The 15,084-nt window shown below is 36.7% G+C and overlaps 2 protein-coding genes across 2 annotated transcripts in view; one reads left to right on the top strand and one right to left on the bottom strand.

Annotated features, from left to right (window-relative positions):
* Positions 1–3,198, bottom strand: part of LOC107739733 (syntaxin-binding protein 1-like) — a 36,001-nt gene extending 32,803 nt beyond the window's left edge. The window contains exon 1 of the mRNA XM_016551935.1: positions 3,000–3,198. Within this exon, the coding sequence (XP_016407421.1) occupies positions 3,000–3,036 (37 nt within the window). The 5' untranslated portion in view covers positions 3,037–3,198. The remainder of the gene's footprint in view (positions 1–2,999) is intronic.
* A 1,131-nt stretch (positions 3,199–4,329) lies between these two features.
* Positions 4,330–15,084, top strand: part of LOC107739700 (niban-like protein 1) — a 25,579-nt gene continuing 14,824 nt past the window's right edge. Inside the window, exons 1-5 of the mRNA XM_016551898.1 lie at positions 4,330–4,559; positions 10,468–10,598; positions 12,116–12,244; positions 12,480–12,585; positions 13,050–13,217. Coding sequence (XP_016407384.1) covers positions 4,505–4,559; positions 10,468–10,598; positions 12,116–12,244; positions 12,480–12,585; positions 13,050–13,217 — 589 coding nt within the window. The 5' untranslated portion in view covers positions 4,330–4,504. The remainder of the gene's footprint in view (positions 4,560–10,467; positions 10,599–12,115; positions 12,245–12,479; positions 12,586–13,049; positions 13,218–15,084) is intronic.

The raw sequence follows: 15,084 nt of genomic DNA, 5'->3' as shown, positions 1-15,084 counted from the left end.
GATTGAGAGATTACATGAGACAGGATACGGATTGTAAAGTTGTACTCTTTCTTTTAACTTACCTTCGGATGTTTAGTCATGTTTATTTTGTGCTGAAACTGGTATTAATGTGGAGGAGATGATCACTTCATGTGCGCCTCGCGCTGCCGCGTCTGTTGAACTGAGGCGCTACAGCAATCTGTCACTCCACATTAAACGGCGCCAAAACGGCATTTGTTGTTTAAATGCTGCAATACAATGAATAGAATTTGAAATCTGAGACTTTGTTTCATATTAAAAGTACCAAAGCACCATGCTTATTGCAATATATTGGATGGGAGGTCCCTTCAATGTTCCGTCCATTAACTGAAAACAGGCTAGACTAATCGATTCTTGGGATTTAAGAATCGATATCGTTCCGTAAAAATGAGAATCGATTAAAAACGAGATATCGATATTTTTTACCCAGCCTTAATCTATATATATATAAGAAATCATATGTTTTCCTGGATGTATAATTTGGCTAAATCTGGTAAGTAGGGCATAGTACAAGTTCAATTCATGAAAATGGATCAACAAATAGGCAGGCTAACAAAAGAACTGGTTCATTCAGAGCTAGATTAATGCCGATGAAAGACCCTTTAGACAAATACTGTGAGTCATTCACACAGATGCTGTCCATGTGTACTCCTGCTGTCCCCTTACATTACATCCTGTCCTACAGCGCACATGTACAGCTCCCTGTCAATATTGCATATTTTAAAGGTAAAAACAAATCAAAACAGACAATGACAATCTAAGCAAGGATTTGGGCAGTCTTCCGCTCATGGCTTTGCTCTCTATCTGACCCTGTGTCTGATCTTTATTATGTGTACTGGATCTCATGTCCCTGGAGAAGACAGTGAAACCAACACACACACACACCCACGCACGGCACATCAAACCGCAGGAAAACCAATCCATCATCCCGTGTGTGAGGAAGACAGAATCCAGCGCAGGTGTTCGGAGCATTTATGGCTTTTAATGATCAGGTTTCAGTCAATATTGATTATGTGCATGAGCCTTTTATTTGGACTGAACAATGCAACAGCATTTTCACTATTATGTCATATTTTCTGTGCTTTCAGTTTGAAGTTAGCATAAGGTGTTTCAGCAACATTAATCGATATATTACAAACAAAACAAACTCAAAATGTTTAATGCGGTAGTGGTGAATGATGTGGGCATAATAATGAGTCAGTGACAAATAAGGATGTCCAAGATGATGAAAAGGATAAATGTTTTTAGAAATATTTAAAATATTTTAGTTTAAAAATGTCCTTAATCATTTTCAACAGTATTTTATTTAATAATAAAAAAAAAATCATGATTTTCCCAGGTAAAATATTTTACCCCATTTGACCTGGACAAAATGTTTCTTTTCATAAAAGGTCAAAATTTATGATTAATAAAATTTACTTACTAACCAAGATGGGTCCTTTTTGAAAACTGTTTTGTGGGGGTTTTGTCACATGACTAAAAAACGGCTTCCTGAATCCAAACTGACTTTGATTTGGAGGACAAATACGTTTTTCAAGTATTAATGATATTTTAAAACAAAATTGCTTCACTCATCATTGATTATTAAAAAACAGTATTATATGTAATTTTATAATAATTGTAAAATAAAATATGCCAAACTACTTTTACCAGCATTATTTTACCCCCAACCATAATTTTTTTTTATGAATTGCATTTTATGTATTTATATAACTGGAGTTTTGAATGGGATAAAAAAATTACTCCTATACTTATATGAAGAAGGTACAGTATTTGTGTTAAATATAAAAGTACAAAAATATAAAAGTACCAAATTTATTTAAATGTATTAGGCTACAAATAAAATACATTAAATGCTTCTTTCAAATAAATGAATAAGTAAACAGGCGTTTGAACATGGCAGAGTTCATATTTTCATTATAATTTATTTTTTTCAAATTTGTGAATGTAACGATTGAAGTGATTGAGTAGCCTACGTTTTACAAGAAAATAGCCTACTATTTACTTGCCGTTTCTTAATCATTTGTGAAATTTACTAGCAATTTCTGATTGAAAATGCAATGACAAAAAGAGAGAGTTACAGTTGTAATAATATATTTAATTGACTTTTCAGAAGCTTTTAAAACAATTATCTCCATATCCTGCTGCATAAGCAAAATATTTATCTAAAACGAAAGCACCTACAACCGCCATCAATCTGTCTGAACTAAACGTCATTCTGTTCCTGAACGCTCTCTCAGCTAGTATACACTACACATGACAGATACAGCTACAACACCTCTGAGGGATGCGCATTTGGTGCTCTCATTTTCCCTTATTCAACCAAACATGAACCACTCCGCCATTTAACGATCCATCCGGAGATGCGAGCCAGCTGCATTCATGTTAAAAGCACGGGCACTTCCTGGGCAGATCAGTTCACCAGCTGGAGCTTTACGCAATGGAATATAATGCACTGGTGATCAATCACAGGGGTGAGGCTTTGCCAAAACGCATATATTGAGCTCATCTCTAGAACTAGAAGATAGAGTTATGCAAACATCCCCTCAATTCTATCCTCATTACGCCTATAAATACCAAACCGAGCAAAATAAAACAAAAACGCAGAGGTCTGTCGACAGAACCCTGCGTAATTCCTCAAACGTCCGTGCAGAATAAGGGCGTTCCTGTGTGATAGACCATCTTTACATTGGTGCATCAAGGTTTTTTGGTGCTTGTCTGGTTCTCGTGCTATATATTAATACATTATGCAATGAGAAAAAACCTATTCATGTCATGATGCACAATGCGCATCCGCAACATCCCGAGAGTAATGTCCTCCCCGTTCAGCACAATGGCAGGGAAACAACCAGCCGCATCCAGGGGGAACCGAACGCTGAGGAACACTAATGACACATGCAACGGGAAGGTACCATAAAATAGCACGCACGTATGGTTGAATATTAAACCTCAGTAGCCGAGGATTAACATTATGGTCTTACTTTCGCCAACGACCGCCTTTAATCCAATTGGTGCCATGATGCTCCTAAGTGTTCGCCCGTGTGCTATATCTTCTCCTCCCTCTCCTCTTACTGTCTCTGGCAGAGCGGTGCTTCGCACTCACAGCAGCTGACTGCGGAGATTCGTCACTGCTTAAGCGCCCCTCCCTCACATGCGCTCGTGCTACCGAGCACCGACCGTTATATGCTGCGCGTTTGCCAAACGCTGAGGGCGCAGACACAGAATCACAAGTGAATCCCTCCTTGATTTCACGCTGATTGTTCATGCCATGATCAGTGGAGGTTGTAAAATACCCTTGCAACTGTTTCCACTGTTCATTGACCCCGCTACGTGACAAAAAGAGCAGGTCACTCAATTAGAGAAGCAACTAAAGGTTAAATATGTTACACTGAATTTTAATTTCACTGACTACGAAGCAAAGCAGTTTTAGTTTACTTCATCAAATTAACAACATACGTTGTTAAAATAAGAATAACAATTAAATTAAATAAAGATATACTGTTATATTTTACATTTTACTATTGTCATGTAAAGTATCATATGTGTATATTATACATATTCCTGGCTAGAGCAGCATTTAGTCATTTTGACCGCACGAGGGCGATAAACGCCTAAAGGTAAACCCTTTATCGTTTTTTTTTTTGCTTCAAATATTTTGTATTTTTATATAATATATATATATAATATTTATATAATATTATATATCAATGCATATCAATATTATTCAATCAAAATGTTTTTTGTTTTTTTAAATAAAAGTGTCTTTTAGTATAAAAGTAGGCTAATTTAAACAGTTGTTTTTAGGAAATTAGATTATTTAATCTCTCTCTCTCTCTCTCTTTCTCTCTCTCTCTAAGATACAATTGTGCCTTTTCCTCTCTTTCCCTTGACTTAAAAAGAAAAGCAAAGCAAGCCTCAAAGGCTTCAGGTTCCTAAAAAGCAGTTTGCATTTCCTGGAGAAAATATCAGCTTTGTAATTCAGTTTCAAAGATATTTGTGGAACGGAATTTGCAAACTCTATAATTCTTGTAAGACTGAAAAAATATTCATATCTTCATTACTTCAAGAAAATAATAATTACTTCATTAAAGGACCAAAACGTGTTCATTTTTTATCAAATAAATAAATACATCAACTTAAGCCCATCATATAACAAAAGCAAGTCCATGATCATATCAGACTCTCTAAAATCAGCTGTGATTAAACAACAGAAGGTTTGTTGTGAAGTTGGGTGTGTCAGGCGGTGTAAACCACACCCTCTGAATGTCACTCATTTGACTCAAGTTTAAATGAGTCTTGTTTCTCTCACAGAGAGCGTCGCAGTCACACAGTGAAGTCACGTCAATGCAAAATGAACACAACGCTCTGAAGTAACCAGGGATGCTTTATTTGGAAGACGCAAAAGACACATTTCTGTAGTGTTTCATACGTTTCAGATCCAAAGGAACTTTCTTCAATATCTGTGACTGTCATTTAAATCGTCACCATGGGTGATGTGATTTCTACCAACCTGGACGAAGGCAAACGAGAGATGATTACAGGTAAAACGCGTTTGTGTTACTTTTAAAAGGGAAAAAGTCATTATTTGTACAATAGAGCTAGCGTACTTTAAAAGAGGACTGTTTAAAAGAGATGGGTTTAGTTAGCGTGGATACACCATCCACAAATATTTAAAGGGGTCATATGATGCTGCTAAAAAGAACATTATTTTGTGTATTTGGTGTAATGAAATGTGTTTATGCGGTTTAAAGTTAAAAAAACACATTATTTTCCACATACTGTACATTATTGTTTCTCCTCTATGCCCCGCCTTCTTGAACCTTTGGGCGGCGTTATGCAAATCTTCCCACACAGTTAGGTAGATATGTGGGGGCGTGTTCGAACGAGCCGTTTTAGGGGGGAGTGGCTGACTCTTAAGTTTTATAAAGAATATCTCTTTGGATTTGAGACTTTAGTCTTTGCAACTTTACAGATCTTCCTTATGCACCAAGAGCTTGTAACACTCCAAAGAGAAAGGAAAAAATGAAATTGCATCATATGACCCCTTTAAGAGATTTTTAGCAGACGCGTATACACCGAAGAAACCTGGACGCATTCGCGCGCTCAAAAACAACAGCGGTATGAGACGGAACGCAGGAGTCGAGATGCGTTTTTCACTCAAAAAAAAAAAAAATCAAAATCATAGTCATCATTTACCCAGACTGTCATTTTGTAATTTTCTTCCTAACTGCTTTTTATGTTCCACGGAAAGAATAAAGTCAAACAGGTTTATACAAGTTCATGAGGTTGAGTAAATCACAACAAATTTATTTGACGCGCGTCCTAAAAAACGCGACGCAACGCAACACAGACGTTCGCATATGTGTTCAATAACCAACAATTAAAAGTAACTCAGACTGAACCTAAGAACGCGTCGCGTTTAAACGCCCCCTAAAGCCTCAAGTATAGCCTACACATGCAGATTTAAGGCAGGCAACATTGAGTAATACATATTTGTATTAAAAACATTTTTGATATTGCTAATCCTGTTTTGAATTGATGTTTTTCCACTGTATAAACGTTTTAGGCGTTTAACGTTTTGGCAAAAACAGTTTTGCTAACTCTACTTTTTTTTGAGTATTCTTGGTATTTTTAATAGTAGGCCTACTTTTGTGTTCACAAATTATATTTTCTGCTATAACTCTAATAATAAGATGGTAAAATGGAAAAATGTCCTTCCATTGTGTGCCCATGAAGCTTCTACTAAGTATTTTTGCTGCATTATGCTTCCTCTAGTCTAGTTGGTTTGGAGAACTGGTTATATCCTCTACCTGTAAAGACACCCTTCATAACTATATATTAGTTCCTCTCCAAAACATGATGGGAAATAATCACGTTCCTTTAAAGAAATATGCTTTTGCAATTAAAGAGCTTTAAGGTGTGGAATACCGCAATTATGTTTACAACATTGGCTTTTTGAGTTTTCCTAGAAACTAACAGGAACATTTCATAGCTATCCAGTGTGACCAACCTGACACGTGGGAAATGAAATGTTACCAGTCCATAATTTGTGACGTCAGTAGTGGTTACTGTGTTTTGGATCTGCTTCTCATCTTTTTCCCCTCATGTCAATCATAGAAAGTATCTCTGGATGGAAACCGACTTGATAAATATAGCCTAAGTGTTCATTTAGAACAATCTTCAGTTGTGGAAAACTGTTGAAAAACCAGTTTGAGTGAAATGAACAGTGTGAGATAATTTCCTAACGTTATTATGGGAAAACAAAAGCTCTTTTGGCTGTGACTGGAAATTTTGGATCACCGCAACCTTGTATGTACACACACACATGCTCTAAGAACAAGTCAGGACTGGTTAAGAAGTATAGGTTTCATTGTGTGTGTTTGAAGTACCAGTCCGAATCTTTCACTGATGATAGGCTTGAGTCACTTGGTGAGCTGGCACTTGATGAAGTGATCGTCTTGTTCTGAGTTCATTTCAGAGAAATATTTAATTTCTGTGAGATGAATTCAGGTGGATCTCATGCAGGCGTGTATGCTGATGTCATAAAATACTGAGTGTATCTGCTGAGTCAGCCCTTTTGAAATTCCACCGCTGTTTAGTAATGAACTGTGGGAAGATGTTTGGTCTTCACAAGAGAAGGCCGCCCTCATAGACTCTCCCTTTATGAAGCCTGAAGCGGTTATGAAGATGTTTGTGGTAGATGGACAGGAGGTCAGGAGGTTGAAGGGAGGTTTGAACACAGGAAATTCCTCTAGGGATCTCTAGACCTCCCTTGTGAACTATTTGGCTAATAGGGCTGGATGTTTTCTGAGAGAGTGAGAGCAAGTATGAACAGGTCTTGGAGTAATGGGGAGGATCTTCTCAAGGTGTCATCATGCTCTCACACTTTTGTTTTATCTGTCTCCCCCATATCTTTCCCTCCCTTCCCCAGTTTCATAGACAGTGAAGGGTTCATCTGCTGACTGTGCATGTGGGAGGGGATGTTTGTCAGCTTTTGGTCTTTTACAGTCTCTGTGGTCAGTGAATAGATAGCTTTGACTTGTAGAATTCAACTTTTTAAACTTGTCACTAAGGTAAAATAATCTAAGTGGCAGTTAAAGTTTTGTTGAAATTGCAAGAATGTCTTAGGGAAGTGTTGGTATCAATAAATGTCTTATGATATTGTTTTTTTATTAAAAGTGTCTGAAGTATGATAATGACTTTCTTGGTGTCTTGTCTAAAAATCGAGTTATTGCAAATGTTCTTTGTAAAGAAAAATAAACCTTGGAAGAAAAGAAAAATTCGAATGAAACTATATAAATAAAAAAAATATAAACAAAATTTTCTAATTTGAAAGATTATGTATAAAGTCTAAAATAAATACATTTACATCCTAATATTTAAACTTTTCAAAGACAGCTATTTATTTTTTATGTATAGACCCAATTTATACTATAACATGAATAATTTGAAAGTGTAAATTTTATTTGAGAAATATTTAGTTTCTATTATGTTACATTATAAATTTTTTCTACTTGTAGTACTGTGCTATTAGGGTTAAGTACTGATTTATTAATGTATTTTTTGATATTTAGTTATTTGAATCAAATTTTTTTTAGTTTACTCTGTGTTTTTTTTTAAACTGTGTTTTTCTCAGTTTTTCCATGGACCTCCTAGGATTCTCATGCAGCCACCTGGGGGTCCAAGATTGAAAACTCCAGCTCTAATGCGTTTTAACACGCTCTGAGTGAAACCCATCTTAAGATGTGATGAGTGACGTGATGTGCGGTGTTCACAACAGCATTACATTACAGGGTTTATGTTGATAAGAAGTTTGCTAGCGAATCGTCGCCAGCACCTGTTCCACCTGTGCCAACTGAGCGTCTAGAAACACTCTCTGCAAATATACATGTGAATGAATACAGTGGAATAGTCCACACTGAGCCAAAGCAAACTGAGTCTACAAGTTATTCTAGTTTAATACAATAGTGGGTCTGCTAGAGAACGGTCTGCCCTCACAGACACACCGGCTGCTGCATTCATGCAATCACAACAACATGATTTTCATTCAAATGTCCTGTAACAAGAAGCTCCTAATCTGATGGAGTGCTTGAGAAATGAGGTGTAAGTGAAGAGATTCCTTCCTGTGGAGACCTACTGTAGGCCATGGTACAGTAAACCTGAATACCCAGAAGGCCGTGTGTATTTAGAGTGCTGTACTGTAGCTTCAGTTGACATCAGATGTGGCCCTTCTTCCTTTTCCGTTCCTGTCAGGTTGTTCCTTCTTGTTTCTCATGGAAGTATGTCCTTTCACATACATTCAAACACGTGCCAGCTTTCATCAGCATCCAAACACTAAGGCTCTCGTCATGTTAAAGGGGTCATATGATGCTTTTTTAAAGATCATTATTTTGTGTATTTGGTGTAACAGAATATGTTGACATGCTTTAATGTTCAAAAAACACATTATTTTTCAAATACTGTACATTATTGTAAGTCCTCTATGCCCCGCCTCTCTCAAACGCTTCGTTTTCTACAAAGTCCCTCCTTCCGACAAGCGCAGTCTGCTCTGATTGGCCAGCTGACCCAGCGCATTGTGATTGGCCGAACACCGCAAGCACTCGTCGGAAATGTAACGCCCCTTACCATAATCGCGAGCTTCATCTTTCAAAATAAATGTAAAGACAGAGCCCAAAAGGGGAACAGAGTCGCGTGACAGACACAATGATGAAGCTGGTATGTGTACACAAGCCACGGTTAAGACAGCACACACGCACACACACACACGATGCGCAAAACTCCGCATTTGAACAGTCAATAGCAAATACTTAAACTAATAACAAAACAGTAGCTGATTCAGAAGCGCCAGATTGTCATAGCAAAGTCAGAACTACCTCCTCTCCTAGGTTCACGAAACAGTCGTCCATAAAATGCATTGCTGTTCTGTTGTAAGTAATCTTAAAGATTCCTAAATGCATCTACTTCCGGAAGGCCAAATAAAGTGCTTTTGCTTTCGCCTAGAAACACACAGCATCTCCCTGACATAGCTGCTTCAACACTAACTGCGGTTACTGAAACCACGCCTTCTTTCTTTGCGTGAACATTTGGGCGGCAAATTACACAAATATTTCCACATAGTGAGGTAGATATGTGGGGGCGTGTTAGAACGAGCCGTTTTAGGGGGGCGTGGCAGAGTCTTAACTTTGATAAAGAATATCTCTTTGGTTTTGAGACTTTAGTCTTTGCAACTTCAGGGATCTTATCTATGCACAATCAGCTTGTAACACTCCAAAGAGAAAGGAAAACTTGAAATCGCATCATATGACCCCTTTAATATTAAATGCCAAGGATATTGTTTGCTTTAAAACTAGACCACTATGCTTTGAATATGGCATTCAAATGTGATTGCCTCTGATCATGCATCACTTTTTCCATTTATTGGTCTCTTTATATAAGCAAATTCATCTTAATAGCACCATCTTCTTTTCATAAAGCTTCAATAAGCCTGCAGGCTCGGGTCTTTTCATTTTCAATGTTTATTTTCATACTGTGTCCATGTGTTTCCACACTTGACTGTTTTTGCAACTGTTTCTCTCTTTATCAGGAATTCCCGTTTATTGATGATCACCTTTTCTGTTGTAACCCTATTGAATTTCAGGATCAGCATTTTCACAGATAAGATATATTTCAATATAAGTGTTATGATATTGTAATAGAATACACAGTGAGGGTTGCACAAAATGGCCCAAAAATCATAATCTTATTATTTTGGTCAATATTATTTTTTCCCCTTACATCTAATATGGTAATGTATTTAATACGTTGTTATTTTATATTTCTAAAATTATTTTAATAATTTATTATTTAAATTATTAAATTACTATTTTATAAAAATAGATAATGTGCATATAAAATTAATATGAATAATAATACATTTTACATAGCAGTACTATATTTTAAAACATACTTTAAAGCATGCAGACTATATATATTTTTTTTTTTAAATTGCAGTCTTTTGTGGTTTAATAATCGCACATGGCAATATCATGATTTCCGTTTGAACTCTTTCAAACCCGCACACGCAGACATGGGCTAATGATGTCGACAGTGGATTGTCACTTGTTGTATTTCACACTGTAGTTCTAGTCAACTAAAAATCTTGGATCAAGTTACAGCTCTGTTTTGTTTGATGCTGTAAGAGGCTGGGGTTTTCTCTGTGTTTGCATCTTTGTTGTTATCTTGCCTAATTGCTTTTGGGAACAATTCTCAACTAAAAGACTAAAACTAACTAAACAGGTTTATGTTTTGTGATGGTGATTAAATGTTTATACTGCCATTTGACCTAAAGTAACCTCCAGCAAATGCAACCTGCAATTTGCAGTGCACTCTGCAGCTGTAAAGTAATAATTTCTTTCCTGTGCTGCGGTCCTTCTTTAAATCTAACATTCCTGTATCTCTGTTCCAACTTAGCCCGCACCAACGCTGTGATGGCAGAGTTTGGGAAGTTTTATGAGCAGCAGTACGCTGTGGCTTTGTTCAACAGCGTACGCTATGAGATCGAAGGAGGAGGGAATACCCAGACACAACTGCTACATAGAAAGGTAAAACCCCCTATATTTCACCTCTGTCTGTCCAGTCATGTAGATCCCAGAGGGATGGGGAAAGATTGTCAAAGAATGGAAAAATAATGGCAAAGAATATTGCCCACTCCAGGTTAAAATGAGATCAGAAGTAAGCCTTCCTGCTTCAGTTTTTCCTTTTTTTTTTCTTTTTTTCCCCTTTGGCTCTGCTGTACTGTTTCCCTCGTTTTGAAGACTCTGGTCGTGCTTATCGGCATGAAGTCAGCGAAGAGGAAGTGGAGCAGATTTCACACAAGTTAAATAATTGTAACAAAGGCTTGAATAGCAAATACACACACACAAAAGCACATAAAGACTTCAGACGCCATTCCACTGACTGTAACATCAAAGTATCTTGGGTAGACCTTGCTTTCTAATGCCATTTTTTACCAAAATTATGCTGGTGCTGGTGCCAGCCCACATTTCCACTGAGTCTAAGGATGATGTAACCGACAACATAACCTGCCCACAAATGAACTTGGAGCAGTACTGTCTTTGTTTACGAGTATTACTTATGGAATTTGTGTCGATGCAACTGCCAAAAGTTATAACGCAAACAATTTATATAACTGTAATTATGTTTTAGACAAACATGAAAAATTGAAGTGGCTGGAGCTGCTGTCCAGTGCATGGGAACTTTGCGTCCATCAACTGAATGAGCATCGCCCCGGGCGTTCCCAGTTTAGAAGACTTTGATTATAATGGGAATGATCTACTTGGTTTTGCCAGACTAAGTTGTTGTTGTTTTGAAAACTTTCCACCCCCCTGACCTCTGATATTAATTGTTTCTGGGTTGAGACGAGCATGTCAAAGGAGCTGAAACCAGCTTTTCTGCAGTGGACAAATCTGTCAAACAGTTCAAGATCGGTCACCAACACATTGTTGGCTGAAATGGTTTGATTGCATTAGGTTGGAGGGATGTTCTGAGATCTTGGTTATCTCAACAAATGTGCAGAAAGTTAAAAACTGTTTTCTTATTGGTCTCCAAACTCCCCTGACCTCCCCAATTATCATTTGTCCATGAAGTCGTTTGATCTCTACTAAACACCGAAATCTAGACCATGGCCAAGAAAAACGCTTGTGCACTCTCATATTTGAAGTCCTTCAGATGTTATGAGACAGGACAGCTGGACTTGAAAAATATCTGTCTGCATTTTATTTGTATTTAGTTTCAAAGATTAACATTGTTTCAAAGGCATGCGCACCCACCAGTGGTAAATTCAGCATCCATTAACAGAAAGCAGTGGTTTTGATTGTAGACATAACACAAGCTTGAATGTATTTTATGTACCAGTTGCTCCACCCATTTCTTATTTTGGGCTGAATCACTCAGATCTGTTATATAAATACGTCTCGAATTGGCCTTTTGTATTTCCGACTGCTGGGAGTGTTTCACGTTGGTCTTCTAAACACCATTCATTGATTTGTTTAGTCATGCTTTCATCTAGTAAAATTATTTTGATTTGCATTCATTTAAAATGCGTTTGTTCCCACCACAGGACCCTCTGAAGAACAAGTCCATCTTCTCTGGAGGTTTGTTTCAGTATCTGGAAGAGAGCAAGAAATGGAGGAGCCGCTTTTTGTATGTGGGCGACTTCTACAACATCAGCTTATATGAGAGCAAAGCGGTGAGTGTAAACCACTGAGCGTGTTTTTTCTTTTTTCTTTCCTTTTTCCCCCCCATAACTTTCACCACAAACATGCCCAGCTCAGATAATTAAATGTAAACAAAAGAAAAAATGATCTGAATGTTAGTCTTGCATTACTGGACCTAAAGTGAATATAAAGTGTACTGCTGTTAGTGGATATGTTTGTCATTTCCCCAGCTGCAGAGTGATTCTGAGCTGTGTGTTTCCTCTACAGGCACATGATCGAGGTCTCCACTCCAAAGGGGTCATTAACTGTGCCGGGTACAGAGCCCTGACCTCGATGGAGGAATACCTGGGGCTTCTAAACAATAGCCTGAGTGGTGAGAAATGAATGAATACAATAATATTTAAATAAACAGACAGAAAAGTAGCATTGTCAGAAAATACTATCAGAATTCTAAAAGATCCTAATGGACATGTAGCACAATATTATTTTAAAGTCGAAGTATGAACATACTATATCCAATAGTAATTTAAAAAATATTAATTTAATAGTAATATAGTAATTTTTAAATGTTCAAATTTCAGTTTATGAAGTAGGGTATTTATTTTATTTATTTATAAGAGTTCTTATTTGATCTCATAATATAATATAATTATTTATGTATTTTATTTTATCTTTTATTTTTCAAAAATAGTAATGATGTCTAGAATAGACAGGATACATGCAGGATGAGTTCTTTTAATACTCCATATACAGTGCTATATAATCTATTATGTCTAATCAGTGTAATTTTAAATAATTTATAATCATGTTCTTGTATTGTGTGATCTGTTGTTTTAGATACAAAGGCCAAAGCGGCCAGTGCCCCGTTTCTGAAATGTCCCATGCAGTTTCCCCTCATCCTGTGGCATCCATACGCCCGCCATCACTACTTCTGTGTCATGACGGAGAAAGAACAGAAGAAGTGGCATGCCGTCTTCCAGGACTGTGTGAGACACAGCAACAACGGTGAGTAACGGTCACAAACAAAGGCAAAGCATTCGTACTGTTTTTAGATTGATGCCATGTGTGCTTCTCTCTAAGTGTATCTGCTTTGCTGAGTTTAAAAAGACCTGTCTTATCTACTTCATCTATATATCTATATCACATCTATATTACGGGAAACAGTAGTTCACATGTTAATGTTCATTTGTTGATTTGTGTGCACAAAAAACGCACATTGTCATGAGAAAGTTGTAGTTTGTCGGCATAAAGGAGTCGATTTTGCCATGTCAACTACTATCCAAAATAACCTTAAAATGGATCTCCATACCAGAGCATTTGCTGCATATAATCGTTTCTTTCTGACTTGCGTCACAGTGAGAGATGAATAAACAGCGAAATTTGACCTACGACATTCATCTTTCCTCCCCGTCACTCAAACGTAGTCTATAGAGCATTTCTAGCTAAATATGCTCCGAAATATCTGCATGCCTTTGTAAAAATTCATAGTATTACATTACCTTCAACTCCACCCTCAAATCACCTGTCTTCTGGCTTATCGTCATATTTCAAATCACACAGCAGGGTGTGTGTCTATGCCTGTGTTTGTGAGGGAAAGAAGTGTTTGTGTCTCGGCTTGAAATGTTGAATGCTTTTCAAATTATTTTAAGGTGTGGAGGATGTTCCTTTTGTCATTTTAACTGATGCTAAATATCCCATGCAAGAACAGTGAACTTTTAATGCTCTTTATGACATGTCATTTTTTTAATTCTTCATTAGAATGCATTGATATTATCTTCTAGGAATTTCTACGTAGAAATCCAATTCCAAAATGGCTTAATCAAGTCAAATTTAATAGAAGGTACTATTTTGTTTTACTGTTCAAATGTGTTTTTTTTTTTTTTTTTACATTATTCACATTTATAATGTTGTTACAAAAGAAATCTGTTTCAAATAAATGCTGGTCTTTTGAACACTCTATACATTAATCCTGAAAAATATATCATGGTTTCCACAAAAAAATTAAGCCACACAACCATTTTAAACATTGACAATAATAAGAAATGTTTCTTGAACATCAAATAAGCATATTAGAATGATTTCTGAAGTGTCAAGTGATACTGAAGACTAAAGTAATGGATGCTGAAAATTCAGCTTTGCCATCAAAAGAATAAATTGTTTTAAAATATTTTATTACATTACACTAGAAAAACAGATACTTAAAATTTTAATAATATTTCACAGTATTACTGTTTTTTTTGTGTGTGTTTTTGATCAAATAAATGCAGCCTTGGTGAGCATAAGAGATATTTATTTGAATGATGCAAATAAAAATAAAAAAAGATTATTAAAAAGAATTACTGCAGTCAGCGCCAATAGCCTAGTGGGCAGTGCGCCGACATGTGACGCAGTTGCGTTATGGGCGTCCCGAGTTCGAATCCGGGCTTGAGGACCTTTCCTGGTCCCCCCCCCCCATCTTATCGTAATAAATGCAACAAAAAAAATTTACTGCAGTTGCGTATAAAGTTTAAATTAAAAATGTTAAAAAAGAGTGTCTGAAGAATGTAGCACTATAGACGTTGACAAACTAATAAAAGGAGGTATTGTATTTATTGGCTGATATAATAATTGCACAACTTGCAGAGCAGCTTAGCTCCAACATGTTGCCAGTCGTTGACTGCTAACTGAACATCCTCTGACCACATGTCAACACCTTCCCATAATGCCTTGGGGCACTCTCAGTTAGGCTTGTCAAGGCAAGACAGCAAATTACTAGTTTTGTGGATCACGAATGATAATGACATAAGACAATTTACGCAGATATATATAACATCAAATTCCTTAGGGGTGTGTCTGATAAACAGTAAAGCTATATCACTCACGGCCTAACCTG

This window comes from Sinocyclocheilus rhinocerous, unplaced genomic scaffold (assembly GCF_001515625.1).
Source record: "Sinocyclocheilus rhinocerous isolate Xijiao unplaced genomic scaffold, SAMN03320098_v1.1 scaffold585, whole genome shotgun sequence".
Classification (NCBI taxonomy): Eukaryota; Metazoa; Chordata; class Actinopteri; order Cypriniformes; family Cyprinidae; genus Sinocyclocheilus; species Sinocyclocheilus rhinocerous.
Note: the sequence above shows the minus strand (reverse complement) of the source record. Positions and strands in the feature narration are given on the sequence as shown.